At 45.2% G+C, this 16,054-nt stretch overlaps 1 protein-coding gene across 19 annotated transcripts in view; it reads right to left on the reverse strand.

The window, feature by feature from the left end:
- The window catches only part of FBRSL1 (fibrosin like 1), a 404,406-nt gene that overhangs the window by 296,476 nt on the left and 91,876 nt on the right, over positions 1–16,054 (reverse strand). For 16 of the 19 annotated variants that reach the window (XM_026091838.1, XM_026091834.1, XM_026091844.1 and 13 more), the window contains exon 2: positions 10,063–10,164. The exons of the other annotated variants lie outside the window; for them this stretch is intronic. In XM_026091838.1, the coding sequence (XP_025947623.1) occupies positions 10,063–10,164 (102 nt within the window). The remainder of the gene's footprint in view (positions 1–10,062; positions 10,165–16,054) is intronic. 19 annotated transcript variants of the gene reach the window in all.

The raw sequence follows: 16,054 nt of genomic DNA on the forward strand, positions 1-16,054 counted from the left end.
GCACAGCGTGCCAGAAGGAAAGTCAGGACACATTGGTCTGCAGCTAATGCGTGACCAGATGCCAGTTCCCACCACATGGTGCTACACGCAACTCCTACACTGCTGTCCCACAGAAGCTCAGGAGATCTCTGTTCAGCGGGGAAAGGAAAGCTTTCACCGGGAAGTCTGCGACAGTAATAACATTAAATTGCTTACAGTGCTTAACCTTCAGCCTCTTGAATATTACACACTGATTTGGCCTCTGCTTCCAAATACTACAAAAAGGTACAGAGTTGTTTACAAACCTTTTTCATGTAAAGCACCTAGAAATAAAGTTATGTACTGATGAAGTGAAGGGCAGTAGCACTTATCTCTTCTTTGAGATATTAAGATAAATCCCCACCTCCACTTAAATGCTAAAAAGCCCCAAACMCCACAGAATTCATCACATCGTATAGAAAATAGATTAACAACAATAATCCTGATATCTAGTCAAGTATGTTGAACAGCTGTTATCTATATATGCAATTATCTGTTCTGACACTTTTGATAGCTTGATCAGGCAGCTCACCTAAAGTACACAGAGAAATGAGGACAGGGTAAATCATCTGCTCTGAGAAGTGGGAGGAGGAAGGGAGAAAAGGCCATCATTTCCCCCTCTTCCTCCCAGTCAGTGCAGTTCTAACACAAAGATTGACAAAGTCTAAAAAATCGGAAACAATGACCAAAACCAGGAGGTTTCATTAAAAGCTCCTCCTTAAAAGCTCCTCAGAGTTTTCACTTTAAGAGTGTTATTTTCCATTTTTGATACCTGTGGACTCCCAAAATATTTTCCAGGGATGGAGCAGGCCCTTGGACAACAAATTCAAACATGCTAACAGATGACCCACTTTTCTTAGATAACTTTCAGGGGTCCTAAGCTGTCCAAGAACCCCAGGGGTCTGTAGACCACTGATTTAAAACCGAGAAGAAAAGAATGAGAACAATTGCTGAATAATGTGTTACATCAGAAATAATTAAAATTAAATAGCAATTTACTCGGGCATTTTTCACACCTAAGAACAACTCTCTCCCTTACAATTTTAACACTAAGTTTCCAGGAAGGCAGGGGGAAAATGATCTTTTTCCCCTGCACATTTTTATTGCATGTATGAAGTTAGTAAGAGTTGAATCCACAGTATTCACCAGTTAAAATCCTTTCCAACACTTAGATTCATGAAAAGCGATGCCTTATGCTCTCCATAGCTGTTTGCATGCATTTTTCTGTGCATCTAACACAAGCCTCTATGGCTTTCTACATTAGCTGGGAACACGCAGATTCTTTAGGAGAATCCATACTGAACCGCCAAGCAAAGAAACTTTGAAAGCTGCAGCAAGTATCTGCTCTGAGCGCCAAAGCAGAACAGTTTGTGTGCAACTGTGATGGATGCTCCTAAAGAGAAAATCTTTTGGGGTTGATATAAACATAGCTCAATCCATATGTCTTTATATCAAGATCAAATAATAAGGAAAGTAATCAATAGGGGCTGCAATATAAGAAATCTTAGTGGAAGTTTAACTTGGCACCTACCCAAGCTAGAAGAAACCTCCTCTGACTATGAATGAGTGCTTGTCTAGCAAGAGCACTTATAAGGGCAAACCTCCAGCTGGAAMGACTTTTGCAGACTCTTTTACCTATGGGACAGGAGTGCTGACATGGAGAGCTATTGTGAAAGTCTTAGTCTCAAAAAATAGTTTACTTGCCATTCCTATTTTGGTCAACTCTCTCCTCCTGAGGCATCTTGCTTGGTGGCAGGGTATGGTGGCACCCAGCAGCAGCATGCTGACGCAGGGCCGCCCTCACCAGCATGGCACCCACCTCGTAGCTCCGGACCACCTGAGACTACAACCCAAAGCAGATCTTACGGAGTGAGGCTTTAACTCAAGCACCAAAGCAGGTTTGGTTTGGCCTCCACAGATTAGACTGAAAGCATCATCACAGGTAGGAAAGATGTGGCCAAACACACAACTCCAAACCAGACGATTGCAACCCTACCTGGCCGACTGCCCCCAGACAAACACACACCACTGGCTTATCACGCCTTGCCAAACCCCTCAGGTCTGCACAACTCAACGCTGCTGAAGAAAGAGGGTGTGGAGCAAGAGATGCCCATGCAACCCTGATGCTGCCTGCGCAGAGCAGGCGGCCAGCAGAAACGGCCCACGAGCCCTCCAGTGAGGTGGCCGCAGCGAGCGCCGGGCCCTCCCTGCCCTCTTGAGCACCAGCTTTTGTGCCTCCCCGGCCTCTCGGCGCTGTCAGGAATACCCTGAGCTTCTCGGGGAGACTGTTACTAGTTAGGGGCAAAATGAGTGTGGTCTGTGCATTTAATGACGCAGAAGGGGAACTACAGTGCTAGATGGCATTTCTGCATAAAGATAAATGGGTTATAATATTTCGCAGATGATGTACTCTTTTACAGCTTAAAATTTTGGTTCCTTTTAAGCCCAAGGTTAAAAACAAAACCAGACAGCACAGACAAGACATTTCAGGTATGTCACAGAGTGAATTATTTCTATCCTGGGATAGCTCGTCTTAATTATGCTGGATGTAAAAAAATACACCTTTCTGGCAGCAAAGACAAGATCTTATTGTTGAAAAACTCTACTATCCCCCTCCCAATGTCCTTGGGACCTTAAGCTACACTGCAATTTTGTTTAAAAGATTTCTTACTTTATTCCTTATAAACACGACTGCAATTTAGAAAAGAAAATCATGACAAAAATCTTGCCAATAACCTTCCAGCAGGTTTTCCAAGATCATCTATTAAATTGACRGGAAGAGTTATTTCCGTTGTATAAATAAAATCCTGGCCTTCCACCGCATTCTCATGGAGCAAAAGAAACCAAGGCACTGTCCACTCAGTTTCTTAAAGACACTGGGCAATTTTTTGAAATAGAGAGACAGAATGATAAGGGCTTTAAAATGTAGGAATAATCTGTGTAACAGGACACCTTGAGTCAAATCCCCTCTTTCAAGGTTTTAACTCTTACATCCTTGAGGTATGCCTTAATCATAAAATGATTTGATGACAGTATGACTACAAAATCAGCTCATTTTTCACATTCCCCTCCCTCCTCTTTCATTAAAAGCCTCAAACTGAGATATTTCAGAAATGTTAAGAGTTCATTTCAACTTTTCTGAAATGTACCACTTCCGTTGGCTAAAACCAAAAATATACTGAATAGCTGTACAATCTTCAGTTGTTGAAATAGCTGTTTTGGGCAAACAGCTATTGCTCCAAAAAAGAACCTCCTAGCACTGTTCTTATTTCCATCTCCACTTTACAGCATGGAAACGGAGGCAGACAAAGACTTAGGCATGCCCAGGGTCACCCAAGGAGACCACAGCAGAGGAGGGAACTGAAAACCATTTCCCAACTCTTATTTAGTGCCTACTCTTTCCTTGCTGGATCACAAGCCTAAACTTACCATATAGCCCAATATAGCAAGCCTGATGTGGCATGGTTAGCACTCAGCAGAGTTAATCAATGACATGGAGAGAACTAGTCTTTAATTATGTTTTATTACATTCTTCAGGAAGAAAATTCACCTCAGGTGTATCTGTCCTCCAGTATGTCTCAATTACTCCAATTTTGTACTCAGATTGGATCGAGATACAAGGAAGCAAGTACGTTTACCAGTCTATCTGGTCATTTATAGAACATTCGACAATAGAATACAAGGTTAGTTTTGATTACTAGAGAAATCTAATATTTCCTTTTCTAAGAACGTCCTCTACAAAACTTGTCTGTCTTGAGAAGGGTAGTGGGAAGGAGGGGGAAAAGGGGCATRGGCAAAAGATGCCCCAGACCTTAACAAGGAGAACCTTAATGCAGTTAATTTCTGTAGTCACACCCCTGTCTGTTAATACAATGAGTTCAATTGACTTGCGAAAGGTCACACAGTGCATCTGATGTTCACTTAGATTAGAAACCAGGACCTGACGAGATAACCACAATACACGGTAAAAGATTTTGGATGTCATGCAAAACTTGAATGATGTTCCTTCTTCAATTCACTTATTATGGTGGATAAACAAAGGGGGTTATGCTTGGAGATATGCAGAACAGATTTTTAAAAAACAGTTCAGTAAGCTCTAAAGTTCTAAACATCTGTAAATGGCTTCATAAGCTAAAGAAACTGAAACAGCTTCTAGTCAAGAGGACATTTAGATTTCTAAAGTTGACAGCCGTGGAGAGCAGAAGGAAACACAGTTGCTGGCTAGCAGTCAACACATCTTTCACATACAGTAAGCCAGGTAACCATGTGAAAAGAGTCCAAATTTCTGAAATTCGCAGCATGTGCAAAAGTGTTGCTCCCATTCAAACCATCGCTCTTTGGACCAGCTTCCCAAAGCCTCCTCCAGACTCTTCCTTCTTGCTAGCTACGCTCCACTACCCAAAGCTTCATGCAACTCATTGCAACTTTTCTCATAATTTCTGTTGCAGTGGTTTTCATGCAAGCATTTGGTATTTTGAGGGACCCAAAGACAGATGTACATAGCACACTGTCCAGATCAACGTGACTTGCAAGGTTTCACAGACCTTGTGTGTGTGTTATTATTCAAACCAGTTTCCCAAGACTCACAGTTTGATGGGGAGTCTTAAAACTATCCTGTTGTTACCTTTATTCCACTAAGTTCTAGACTGCTCTTATTCAACTCTTTTCTCTTGACTCCTTGTGTTCACACCCAGTGACTGGCTTGAGGAGCTTTGCAATCCCTAAACCAACCATCTACACATTCATTAGCAAAGAGACCTTTATGTGTGTGCACACTCACACATTCTGCACCCTTCCCTGACATACTCAGAGGGGCAAGAAAACGTATGAATGCAGGTGGTTGGGTTTTTTTCAGCTGCTATGAAGTTTTCCCAAAACAGAACTCTGCTAAATACTGGCTAAATGGATAAAGCCCTTCCACCATCCTGCCCAGAGGCTTCACGCAGCCTTGCCGATGGAGTCCACTCTTGACCCATGCTCTGCCCTCTGCTCCCCCCTGCTCTGACCCCGCCACAATGCTGGCAGTGTACCTCAGAGCTGATTTACAATTCTCCTGGCTATTTGCAAAGACATTGCTGCTATCACAGCAGCATCCAGAAGTCTAACTGAGGATCAGATTTGAGTGTGTTATACCTGGCAAACAAAGGACAGCATGTGTCCTGAGTGTTTACAGTCCACACACAGCTATCGCAGGCTTTCCAAAAACTCCTTCAATGCACCACCCTTACTCAGTAACACCACTTACTATTGCACTGAGGTTTTCCTGACCTTAAACAGGCCAAACTATTCTGTTCCACTGTCACCCAACCCAGAGCAGAGATCAGGTGTCCCACATATGCCAAAGATTGTAAAGCGGATAAATAAGGAGCAGTGGTGCGACTGTGGTCCTATTCTCACTTCAAAGGCTCATTTGATCATGCTCCTGGAAAGGGACTTCAGCCTTGGGCACACGTCATGGACCTGCAGTCTTGTATCTAGCCACTGCTTTAGTCCCCCTGCCCCAGGAGGGAAAGCATGGTACAGAAAATAGGAGGGAAGGAGGAGACAGTGACTGAGATGGCACACAAAGAAGAGCAGATCACAGTGAATTGTTTGAATTAGAAATCACAGGAGTTATTTTGTATTCATCTACCAGAGAGAGAATTTTATATCTAGTCTATACAATATGCTAAACACTTATCAAAGAACATTTAGAGACGGGAAAATCTCTGCATTTCCTAAAAGGCTTTCTGTTTATTACATTTAAAGAAAAACAAACAAACAGGAATAGGATGATGGAAAATTAGAAAAGATAGCCTGGGGGATGGGAGATGAGAGGAAAAAGCACTGAACAACTTAGTAGCAGCACTTGCTGGGTTTTCACACAGCTGAAGTCAATTCCTTGAAAAGGAGAGTTTTGACTCTTAAGTGGCCAGCACCTCTTGCAACATATTTCCTAATCAGTGAGTATTTATGGTCGATATTTTATATTTCCAATTTCCCCCTAAGGGCTCGTGAGAAAGCAGTACACCTGCCAACCTTTTCAGCTGGGCCAATAATTGCCAATTTGCTCTTTGCCTTAGTATATCACTCAATTTAGCCCTGGCTGTGCCCTGCATACATCCTCRTTCATCTCTGTGCCCCCATGACAATTAGAGTGTTAGCTTCAGCTAACTAGGGCAACTATTCTACTAGGGTTGGAAGACAATTATTAGTCTATTTTCCCATCTTGTGGCAACAAAATTGAGAATCCACGACAATTACATTCAGCAATTCTGCACTCTGCCGCCTGCTCCCCCCTCCTCGCCCCCACCTTCCGAATATTTCAAATTATCACAGCTCTACTACCACATTCAAATYTTCCATGTTCACAGGGAGTGAGGGTTCTATTTAAATGATAATGAGGGACGATCCATTCAATTTAGTGAGGGAGAAAATCCATTAAAAAGCAGGCAGTTCTTAAGCTGATGGGTCAAGAAAAAGATAAAACCCTTTTTTTAAAGCCATTATACAAGGCTCTGTGTGGATTTTTTGGACTGTTCAGGACATCAGAAAAGATTAGGACAATTATGGAACATGGAAAAAACAAAACAAAACGCTCAAATCTTCCACTTTTACTTGGGTCAACACAACAAAATAGCAAAACGGCTTATCTGCCTCTTAATTCTCTGGTAACTTCCAATCACCTCACTATGAAAGACAGCAGAGGAAAATCCTGTTTTGGAAAAAGGCTGCTGACTTGGTGTTGGTTGTAGGACCCTGAGAGTACATGCGTAATAGGGTCTTTAGCTTTATAATGGATTTTAAGGGAATTTCACATCAACGCTGAACACTAACAAGTGGCAAATTCCCGTCTCCTTTTGCCCTCACCACACAATCCCTTGTGCAAACCTGGGTTAAAACTTCTTCGGTTTTCTGCTCATAAGGTCCATCAGCTGAAGGACGAGACAAATCAAACCTCTGCAGCCAGAGATGATTTCACTAGATTGTAACAAGCATTTTTGTTCCCGAAGACCCATAATAAATGGCCCTCAGTGCAACGTCTAGAGAGACGTACTATACAATACAGATGACTGCTGTTTCCCTRTGATGCTCCTTCCCCACAGAATTCCCATTATGTCAAAGACCGAAGCAAAACGCACTACATTTTGTTGCGGATGGGCTGATGGCTACGTGCATACTTGTGTGCATGCGTGTGCAAGACACAATCAATCATTTGCTTCAGTTTTCTTTAGAATGCAATTATTTCCTGACAGACCAGGCCACCTCTTGCCTTCATGCTCCATTAGAGACTAATGACATGCATTAATGTAAATAAAGAACAACTTACTGGCATCGCATTGAGTAAGTCACCTTAAGAAACAAATCACCCAGAGGAACTAAGCTGTTCATAGCAGTGCCTTCTCAAAGGAGGCCTACAATGAAGCCAGAGGGAGGACTCCACCGCTCCTGAGGTAGCAATGCTGAACATTATAGCTGACGCTTTTGTACACTTATTTCCCCGCACATCTGCTGTGTGCCACAGAGCAGCCAAATCCACCTCTACCCGCCTCATTTACTCCATTGTTACCCCAGGTTAACGGGAACAGCCATGGGAGGGAAAGGCGGCCTGAAAAACAGATGTGAAGGCCAAATGCACCGAGAAGCAGCAGGAGAGAGACTCGGGGAAGAGCACGAAGGAGCCCAGGTGCCTCCAGAGGCGGCCCAGCCATCCGCAAGGAAAAGCGGCCACCCCGGGACACTTGTGTGGTCAGACCTCCGCTCGTAATCGCTAGCCACAGGGAAAAACCRTCTCTGCCTTCCCTTTACATCCTTACTGCCCAATGGGTTTTTAAGTCCTCGGAGTGCCGCACATAAGGGGTTGAGTCAGTTTGCTCGCACGCCACCCATTAGGAAAGCCTGCGAGGAAACAGAGCCACAGGGCAACGCAAGGACGAGTCACAGGCTGGGCAGCGAAACCTTGCACGACTCGACACGCAGGAGCACGCCGCCGTTTTCTCCCCCTCCCCTGCTCCCTCGCTACAAAAAGTCTGGAGCCTTATTTCTTTGCACGCAAATTGGGAAAACTGGCTGATTGCACCAGGGGGACTTTCTAAGACTTTCTGACAGTCACTAAAGAGAMTACAGAACATTTACTAGTATGTGAAGAAGCGTTACACGTAATTAAAGCTAAATTGCACTCGTCAAATAACGAACAAAGTGCGTTCCATGATTCATGAGCCTTACTTTTCAAACTGTTTAATTACTAATTTGAAAAATTCTCATTTGCAAGGGGTCGCCAGGTCATTAGAGCAACTTCAGCAGAGCTCCGCAGTGTGCCCTGGCCTTCAGGCACTGCCTCCGTGTCCCCGTTGACCAAGAAGAGAAGAGTGCCTACTTCCCCCTGAACGCAGGGGCGGAACAACTCGCTTTGAAGATTTTGAGGGCATTAGGCACTCCAGCTCCATTCCTACAGGCTCGGCCTGCGACTTGTGGGCAAAGGGAAAGGAAGAGAAAAACCTTTAAGTGCTTTGGCTTAATGAGAAGAGTCTCCAAGACCACTTAGTGCTTTGACCTAAGCTAATTGTTAAGTCTGAACACGTTATTCCTCTCCCRGCCCCCACGTCACAGTGCGGCAACGCTACTGGTTGCCCCCGTCACATACGTGTCGCGAGTGGCCAAGGGGAGGGAAAGCAGAGAACCTCATAAGTACACGTAGAAACAACTGAGATCACTGTCGTCTAACACCACAGTCACGGACACCCCGCACAGAAAGGCGATTTGTCCAAAAGGGACTGGGACCCCCCTCCCCACACACACACACTCCCACCCCCCTGCGGCTGAGCGGGGATCCGTAATCCTGGAAGCAGATCACAGGACATGTTATTTTTCTCTTCCTCCCACTGTGTAGGCTGTTTACAGCGCCCCATTCGCACTCAAAACATGTAGAGAGAATTTTCCCCCGTCACATTTCCCTGTCAGAGCTGTCAAGCTGAATCCCGCTTTAATCTGCCAAAAGCACTTTTCTGCTGACATTTTTAATAAATACTTTCAGCTTTTAAACACATTTGTGGGAGCCATTTTTCCCCCTTTTTCTCCCTTCTCCTCCTGCAGAATGGGCTCTGAAAGCCTTAATAGCAAATACATTACACTTATCAAAGGCTTTCCCCCCCTCTTCCTTTTGCATCCTGAAGCGGAGGTAGTGTTTTCAATTTTAAAGCTAAATTAACTGTCCAATTGAATTTAGCTGGTGTGAGCCGTTTTCTGTGACAGGTTTTAGTTATGAAGCATATTTTACATTAATAGAACTCAACATGAAAACCACTCGCTCTGGGATTTCAGTGGCTTGCCACTGAAATGGCAAATTTAATATTTCAGACATGCTCGTGCCAGCGTTTGATTATTGTTCTTCATTTAAATCTCTCCTAACGGGAAAGGTCCTAATTAGTAAAAAATCATGTTTTAATGAAGGCGAAATGCTAATTGCTAACACAAAAAGCCTTCATATAAAATTATCCCAGCACTGCCATTGATTTCTTGGTGACTCAAAAGCCCATTTGTGTGTTTACACACTAAGGCACCGTTTGCTTTTGTTTTATCATAACATTTCACTCAACATACTATCGCATTTCCTCAGAGAAAGACAGCTCTCCCACCAAAAACCTTTCGTATCTTGGAGGCAGGAAGCATAAAATTAGATGAACTGACTTTGCACCCGAAGTACGTAATTATGTKCAGTAACTAAAACCAAAGATACTGTAAAAAGCTTTTTAACACAACATCTTTCAAAAAAACCAAAAAACCAAAAAACCCTCAAAACATCAAGCCACTTCTCCCTATGAATAACAATTCCATTTTGTTTTCCCATCTCTGATCTTTTGCTTATCATATTATTTGCACCATGATTATAGTGTTTGCAAGGCAGCTCAACCACTTATGCCATAACACTCAATCATGACATAAAAAAAAAAGTTATTACACAGTGACCTCTGGATGCCAACATTTGTTCAGCAAGATTTATGAAAAGCCATGTCAGCAGCGGGAATTGCTGCGACGAAGCGATGCTTTCTCCTGAGTGGTACTTACATCACTGAGCCGGTCCCTGGAGCTGCTCCGCTGCGAGCTTGTGGCCTCCCTGATGCTGTCCTCCTCGCTATTTCTGCCACTTCTGCTTGTAGGGACCTTCATCTAGAGGGAGAAGAAGGGGGGGGAAAAAGTGGGTTTTCAAGCACTGCTCTGCTACCTGTTCCGAGGTCACTGACAGCAGTTTATTGAATGTTTTACTCCTGCGCGCAYGGCGCCGTGGAGAGGATGCTTGCGGGCGCGCTGAAGATGCGCTCGACCACACGCCTCCRTACGCCCTGTCCTTAACACGCAAGCGAACAGGTGGCTTTAGCACGCCTGGCGCAGGAAAGGCTGTGCCCAAGGCCCATGGCCTGACGCGATGAGGGAAGCCCCCGTCACCCTTCGCTACCGATAACCCTCGGTGCAAACGCCCGCGCCGCGGCCRAAGCCCCAGAGCTCCGGGCGGGCTGCAGCGCTGTGCGGGGGGAGCCGGGGYACCGCTCCGGGCTCAGAAAGCCTGAGGCATCCCTGAAAACCTAACGCAGGCACTCGGCGCTCATCGCTCCCGCTCCGGCATGAGTTTATTCGAAGCCGGTGTTCGGAGACGTGCCTCGGTGCCAAGCCTGGTGCCGGCCCTGAGAGCTGCGCATCTGCACAACGGCCAGGTGCCAACGCACGATGGGGGACGCAGGCCTAAAAGCTTGTTTATAAGGTTATGCACCAAATTTGAGGCAGAGCATGATGACTAACTCTTACAGCCAAGGCTGGCTCCCTAACCATTAAATCACCCTTATTCCTCCGCTCGAAGGTTGGCTTGTATTGGCAAACTAAGTCCGAGGTGACACTGTAGGAAATCGCAGCAACTTTCAGCTTACATCTGCAAAGAGTGTTACGGGGGAGGAGGAGAACAGGATAGATATGTCATTCACTGCTTCATTCCTGGGCTCATTTACTAACAAATTATTCTGTTAATTCTCTTGTGAAATATTGGGTGGAAAGAAGTGTTTAATTTATTAATAGGTTCTATTCATATCAGTTTGGTTCCATTTAAATTGCACTATTTAAAATGTCGGCTCATACAAATTGGTACTTTTAATGGCAATAAAATCCCCTTGTTTCTTGCTGTCCTACTTCAAGGCAGAGTCTCCAGCTCAGGAGCTGGAAGGATTCGCTCGTGGTGCTAGGACACAACCCCAGCACGTTCAGACAGCTCTGCCGCTCAGCGCCACAAGGAACGGCTTTGGGGGAACTCCATCTAGTCCGGCACGTACAGCCTTGCATGGGCATATATATTAAAAGACAGAGGAAGTATTATGCTCGTGTTCAAGCAATAATACATTTATCCTTAAAGTCCTTACTCCGCATGTCTTTCTGCCACCTTACACCTCATCAACGTAACTTTTTTCCTAAGGAAAAGACTTTTAGACTCAGCCACACTGAAGCGTTAGAATTACAAACTTGCTTGTGGCCATTTTTTCACACAAGGGCTGTTCTCAGCATCGGTAGCTTGTCTCACTCGTTGCAAACCACCTGTCCAATATACTGGCCACCTGCAAACTTTTATCAGGAGTGATTTTTCATCTTTGCTCCCACAGCAAAAGGTTACAATAACATAACGATGAGAGCTAATCCCTGCTGGGATCTGCTCAAAACACCCCCAACCAGTGGCCAGTCTGCATTTGCGACAGCAGCACCTAATATTAAGGCAAGTTTTAATCCACTTGCACTGCATCACGTTGAATCTGCATTGTTCTGTTTCCTTAATAAAAAGGCCAACAACGTCAAGCACAGAAATCTAACTCTATTTTATCAATACCGTGACCACTGCTAAGTTTTTAAACCCACATATCAATAAGCCATTTTGAAAAGATCTCTTTTCAAATGCCTAACGTGACTGGCAATCACCTATTTTATCCTCCTTTAGGTCTTTATTAACCAATTTTGTTTTCAGTTCTTGCCCAGGATTCATGCCAAACCAATATGGTAAACGGCATTACCCAGTTATAGACTTTCTAAAATACTGGCACACCAGCCTTCTTCAGTCATGAGGATCTTCCTACACTTGCCTGAAAATTAACTTTGCTGGTGCAGAGTCATTAGCCAGTTCTTTGGAAACTCTGGATGCAAGGTATTCCAACCTGCTAATTTTAAAGTGCCCAGATATAGCAGCTACTGTTAACACTCTTTGATTTTCACTGAAGATGGAACTATTTAATCATTATGGGACAGAATTACAATTTCCCCAAATACAGTACATAAATACCTGTTGAATTCTTTGCCTTTCCGATTTCCGATCCATAACTCTATTGCTTCCACCCAGCACCAGACCAAAGCTTGTCAAAACTATTACACTTTTGACCTAAACAACTCTCAGACAGAAGCAAATTAAAGGAAATATAAATGACACCATTCCAAATCCTTTAACCTTCTCAAGCTCAGATGCTCACCAGAATTATTCACAAGGACTGAACTGTCAGCTGTTTAAAGTTAGCAGACTTACCAACCTGTTAGCAGATTCCAACCTTTTGCTCTTTTTCTTGAGTTACAGTATGCTCCCAACACCACCTGTTTCTTTTCTCCAAATTTCATTAAAGGGAAACTACACCTACACGCACGGTAACAAATTGAGACAATTTGACCTGACAAGGTCTTGCACGGGCAAGCAAATTAGAAGCATCACTGCTGCCATTAACCTTTCCAAGTAAATATCAATTATTAAACTTGCTGCACTACCTCTGTCCCCAGTTTGCTGCTGTGAATTAAGAGGGTCATCAGCCTTTTTGACAGATCTTGTTCATTTACACCTGCTGCCTGCCAGCAGGGGAGCCCGCACACCCGCAGCCAAAGCACTGAGCCAAGCTGCCTTAATTCATCAGTAATTACCCTAATGAGCCACATGCAGGACCCAACTAGGAGGACAAGTTGTTTTGCTAAATGGATGCATTGGTTTCATGGGCACTCTCTGCAGCCCGGGGTATTAGCAAACTGGTCAAAAGCTTGTTTCGTAAAGTTGCTTGTGGCTTCCCTGCATGATTTCTAGTAATTTTCTCTGGGTGTTTTTGCTCGACTTGCAGAAATTCCTCCTGACCATATTCCCTGACTGAGCTTCACTATAAAGCCKAGCACTCCCCACGCCCTGGAAAGACTATTACTTGCTCAGCTCCCGGCTCTGCGATGTCGATGGCCCATTGCACAAGGACCCCCACGGCGTGGGGACCCGGCGACTCCAACATGTTGCCAGCGGCTTATGCAGAAATCAACATCAGCTACCGTTATTAAATATTTCCAATACAGGAACCAAATGATTGATCTAAACACACAGCGGAGAGGGAGGGGGCAGGCCGAGAAAAGCTGCATTTCCACCTGGATAAAGCTGCCCCACTGTTGTTGCAGAAACACCTTAAAATTGCTAACAAGAAGCACGTAGGAAAAATCCCCTCTCCAGTTTGTTGCCTTTGCCCGTCCAGAAATACTTATATAGCTTATTGCTATTTTCTGTTTTGATGATAGCAAACATCCTTCTCCAGGCCCTGCCAGACGGTGTTTTCCAGTAAGTGCAACAGAGCTGAAACAGAAACTAAGGAAACAGCAGGTAGCAGCGTACACCGGCCAGATTTGAATATATTTGAGAGCATAGCCTTTAGGTCTGCCCAGAGCTTTTTTTAGGAGCCATCTCAGAAAYGAGAAGTCCCATCTGAAAAACAATCCCCATCGCCCAAAGCTCCTCAAGAGAGATCCCTGTAGAGGTGCTTTTTGGTATTGTGTTTTGAGGGCTGAGGGGGAACTGCAGCGGGATCTTTTATTAAATGCAGGTTGACTACATCACTTCAGGACAGCTAAATCAGAACGAAATAATAAGGCACAAGAGGAAGACTGAAATTATTTGATAATTTATCTCTTCCAAAGGCCAATCCTGTCCTCGTCCAAATCCTAAATCAGCAAGACACTCATGTCCGTATCCACTGAGCAAAACATTTAAATAGGTGCCAGAGCTTTACTCAACCAGAGCGTATTTCATCCCTGAAGCGAACGGAGCACTCCAAAAGCGCTGTCTGGACCAAGGCGGTTTGAAATCCAGAYAAATAACACATCCTCCAACACCACGCGCCGCAGCGAGAACCTGGCAGCAGGCGATCCCAGACGTGCGCCATCGCGACGGTTCGGTTTTTACCAGAAACGACCGACTTGCCTTCGAGAGCAGGAGGAAGGCTGTTTTCACCCGCGCGGCACTGGCAGCGGGACAGCCGGGGCGGCCGGGCAGGGACAGGCTCCGGCACGCGCCTGCGCTCCCCAGCCATGCGCAGCCGGGACCYGGGAACCTCGCGCTGCTGAGCATCGTGCAGCGTGATTAAATATCACAACTCATAGTGCTACCACCTCCCGCTCGCACTGAAGTCGCGCTCTGCTATCCTGAACTGCTACTGCCTGCCTCTCGCCCATCACGCTCCTCCCTYGTTTTTCTTACAGGGCAGGGGGGATTTATCCATGGGCAGGATGGGGCCTTGCCTCTCCTAAAGGGCTTTTTTTTAATTATTATTATTATTATTTTTATCATCACTGCACTGGCTCTCCGGCCCAGCTTTTTAATCATAATAGATCAGCCCGCTCGCCGTTTACTGAAGCTTTTCCGCTGTCAGAGGAAAGCGCATTTTTATTTGGTGCGCCTATTTTCAAACCGCGGGCGCGCTGCCCCCKCTCATTATTAATAAACACACTTCGATTTATCAAAAGCTCTGTCTGAGTGCCACGGGGAGCCCGGGGCAAAAGGAGACAAATTCTTTTCTTAAGTTGTTCTGAAAGGTGCTGGGCTCGCCGACCCTCACCCCCATTAACCCAGCGGAGCGAGTTCGCTCCTGCGGGGAGCGCGGCRGCTTGCACAGCGGCAAACTCGGACTGATCTTGTGCCATCTCAATATATTTGTTCATTATCTTGCGCACACACAGAAGCATTTGGAAATGTACTCGGGGCACAGGCCAAATTGAATCATCTGCCTTCATTTTCCACACGATCTGAAGCTACAGCTGCTACAACAGGCTGTGGGATTTTTATTTTCCTTCCTTAACAGTTTTGCCTCCCTCTTAAAGCCACAGCGGTCGGATTTGAACCCTCCTGCCGTTTCTGCGGGTTACGTCTGCTTTTTAGAAAATGGGTCTTGCAGACGCACACAGTGGGGGGGGAAGAAAAAAAAAGAGTTATCAGCGATCTATTTCTGGGCTGTTCTGACGGCAGCACAGAAAGCAGCTCCCTCCGGGGAGAGACGTAATTAAAATATTCATCTCCGGGATGCCTCTTCTGGCGGCTCAGACGGGTCTATTAATCCGCGAACCCTCTCACCTCTGCCGGCGGGCAGGAAGGGGCCGGACGGGCAGCCACCCCCTCGCTCGGCCAGCGGGAGCCGTCCCACGAAAGCCAGCCGGCCTCTCCCAGGGGCGCAGGGCCCCGCGCAGCGCCGAGGCAAACCGTGTCCTTCCAGGAAYGGGTTAACTTGAGGGAAAAGCTTAATTCTTTTAAAAGCTCTGGAAGATCCGCTCTCATGTGTGTTGAGAGAAAGGCCAGACCAAACACAGCCTTCAGATCTAAAGTTTTACTGACTTAATGGCAAATCTATTTTGGCACAAGCTCCTCGGAGATAAGTAGGTAGAGCTGAGAGGCATCCAAGACACCAAGTTGAGGTCCAAGCTCTCGGATCACCAGCGACAGGGATAAGCCCACCTTATCGTGCTTATCTGTCTGAACCGAGGCTGCCGAATGCCACTTTACATCTAGTCAGTATGTAATGACTTCATCACCCACCCTGCCAAAGGACCCTTTTTCTACTGGTTCAATAGGGCCACTTTAAAGAATATATACATTTTTTTTCTTGCAGATAACATCTCCTACTAACAAACATTGAGATTACCCAGGGCTATGAGGATTGTTAAGAGCAACTATTCCAAAAGCTTACAGAAGCTAAATGTAAAGCCTGTTCTCTTCCCGACAAAGAAGAAAATGATGCTTAAACTATATTTTGGG

Source organism: Apteryx rowi, unplaced genomic scaffold (genome assembly GCF_003343035.1).
Source record: "Apteryx rowi isolate R43461 unplaced genomic scaffold, aptRow1 scaffold_93, whole genome shotgun sequence".
Classification (NCBI taxonomy): domain Eukaryota; kingdom Metazoa; phylum Chordata; class Aves; order Apterygiformes; family Apterygidae; genus Apteryx; species Apteryx rowi.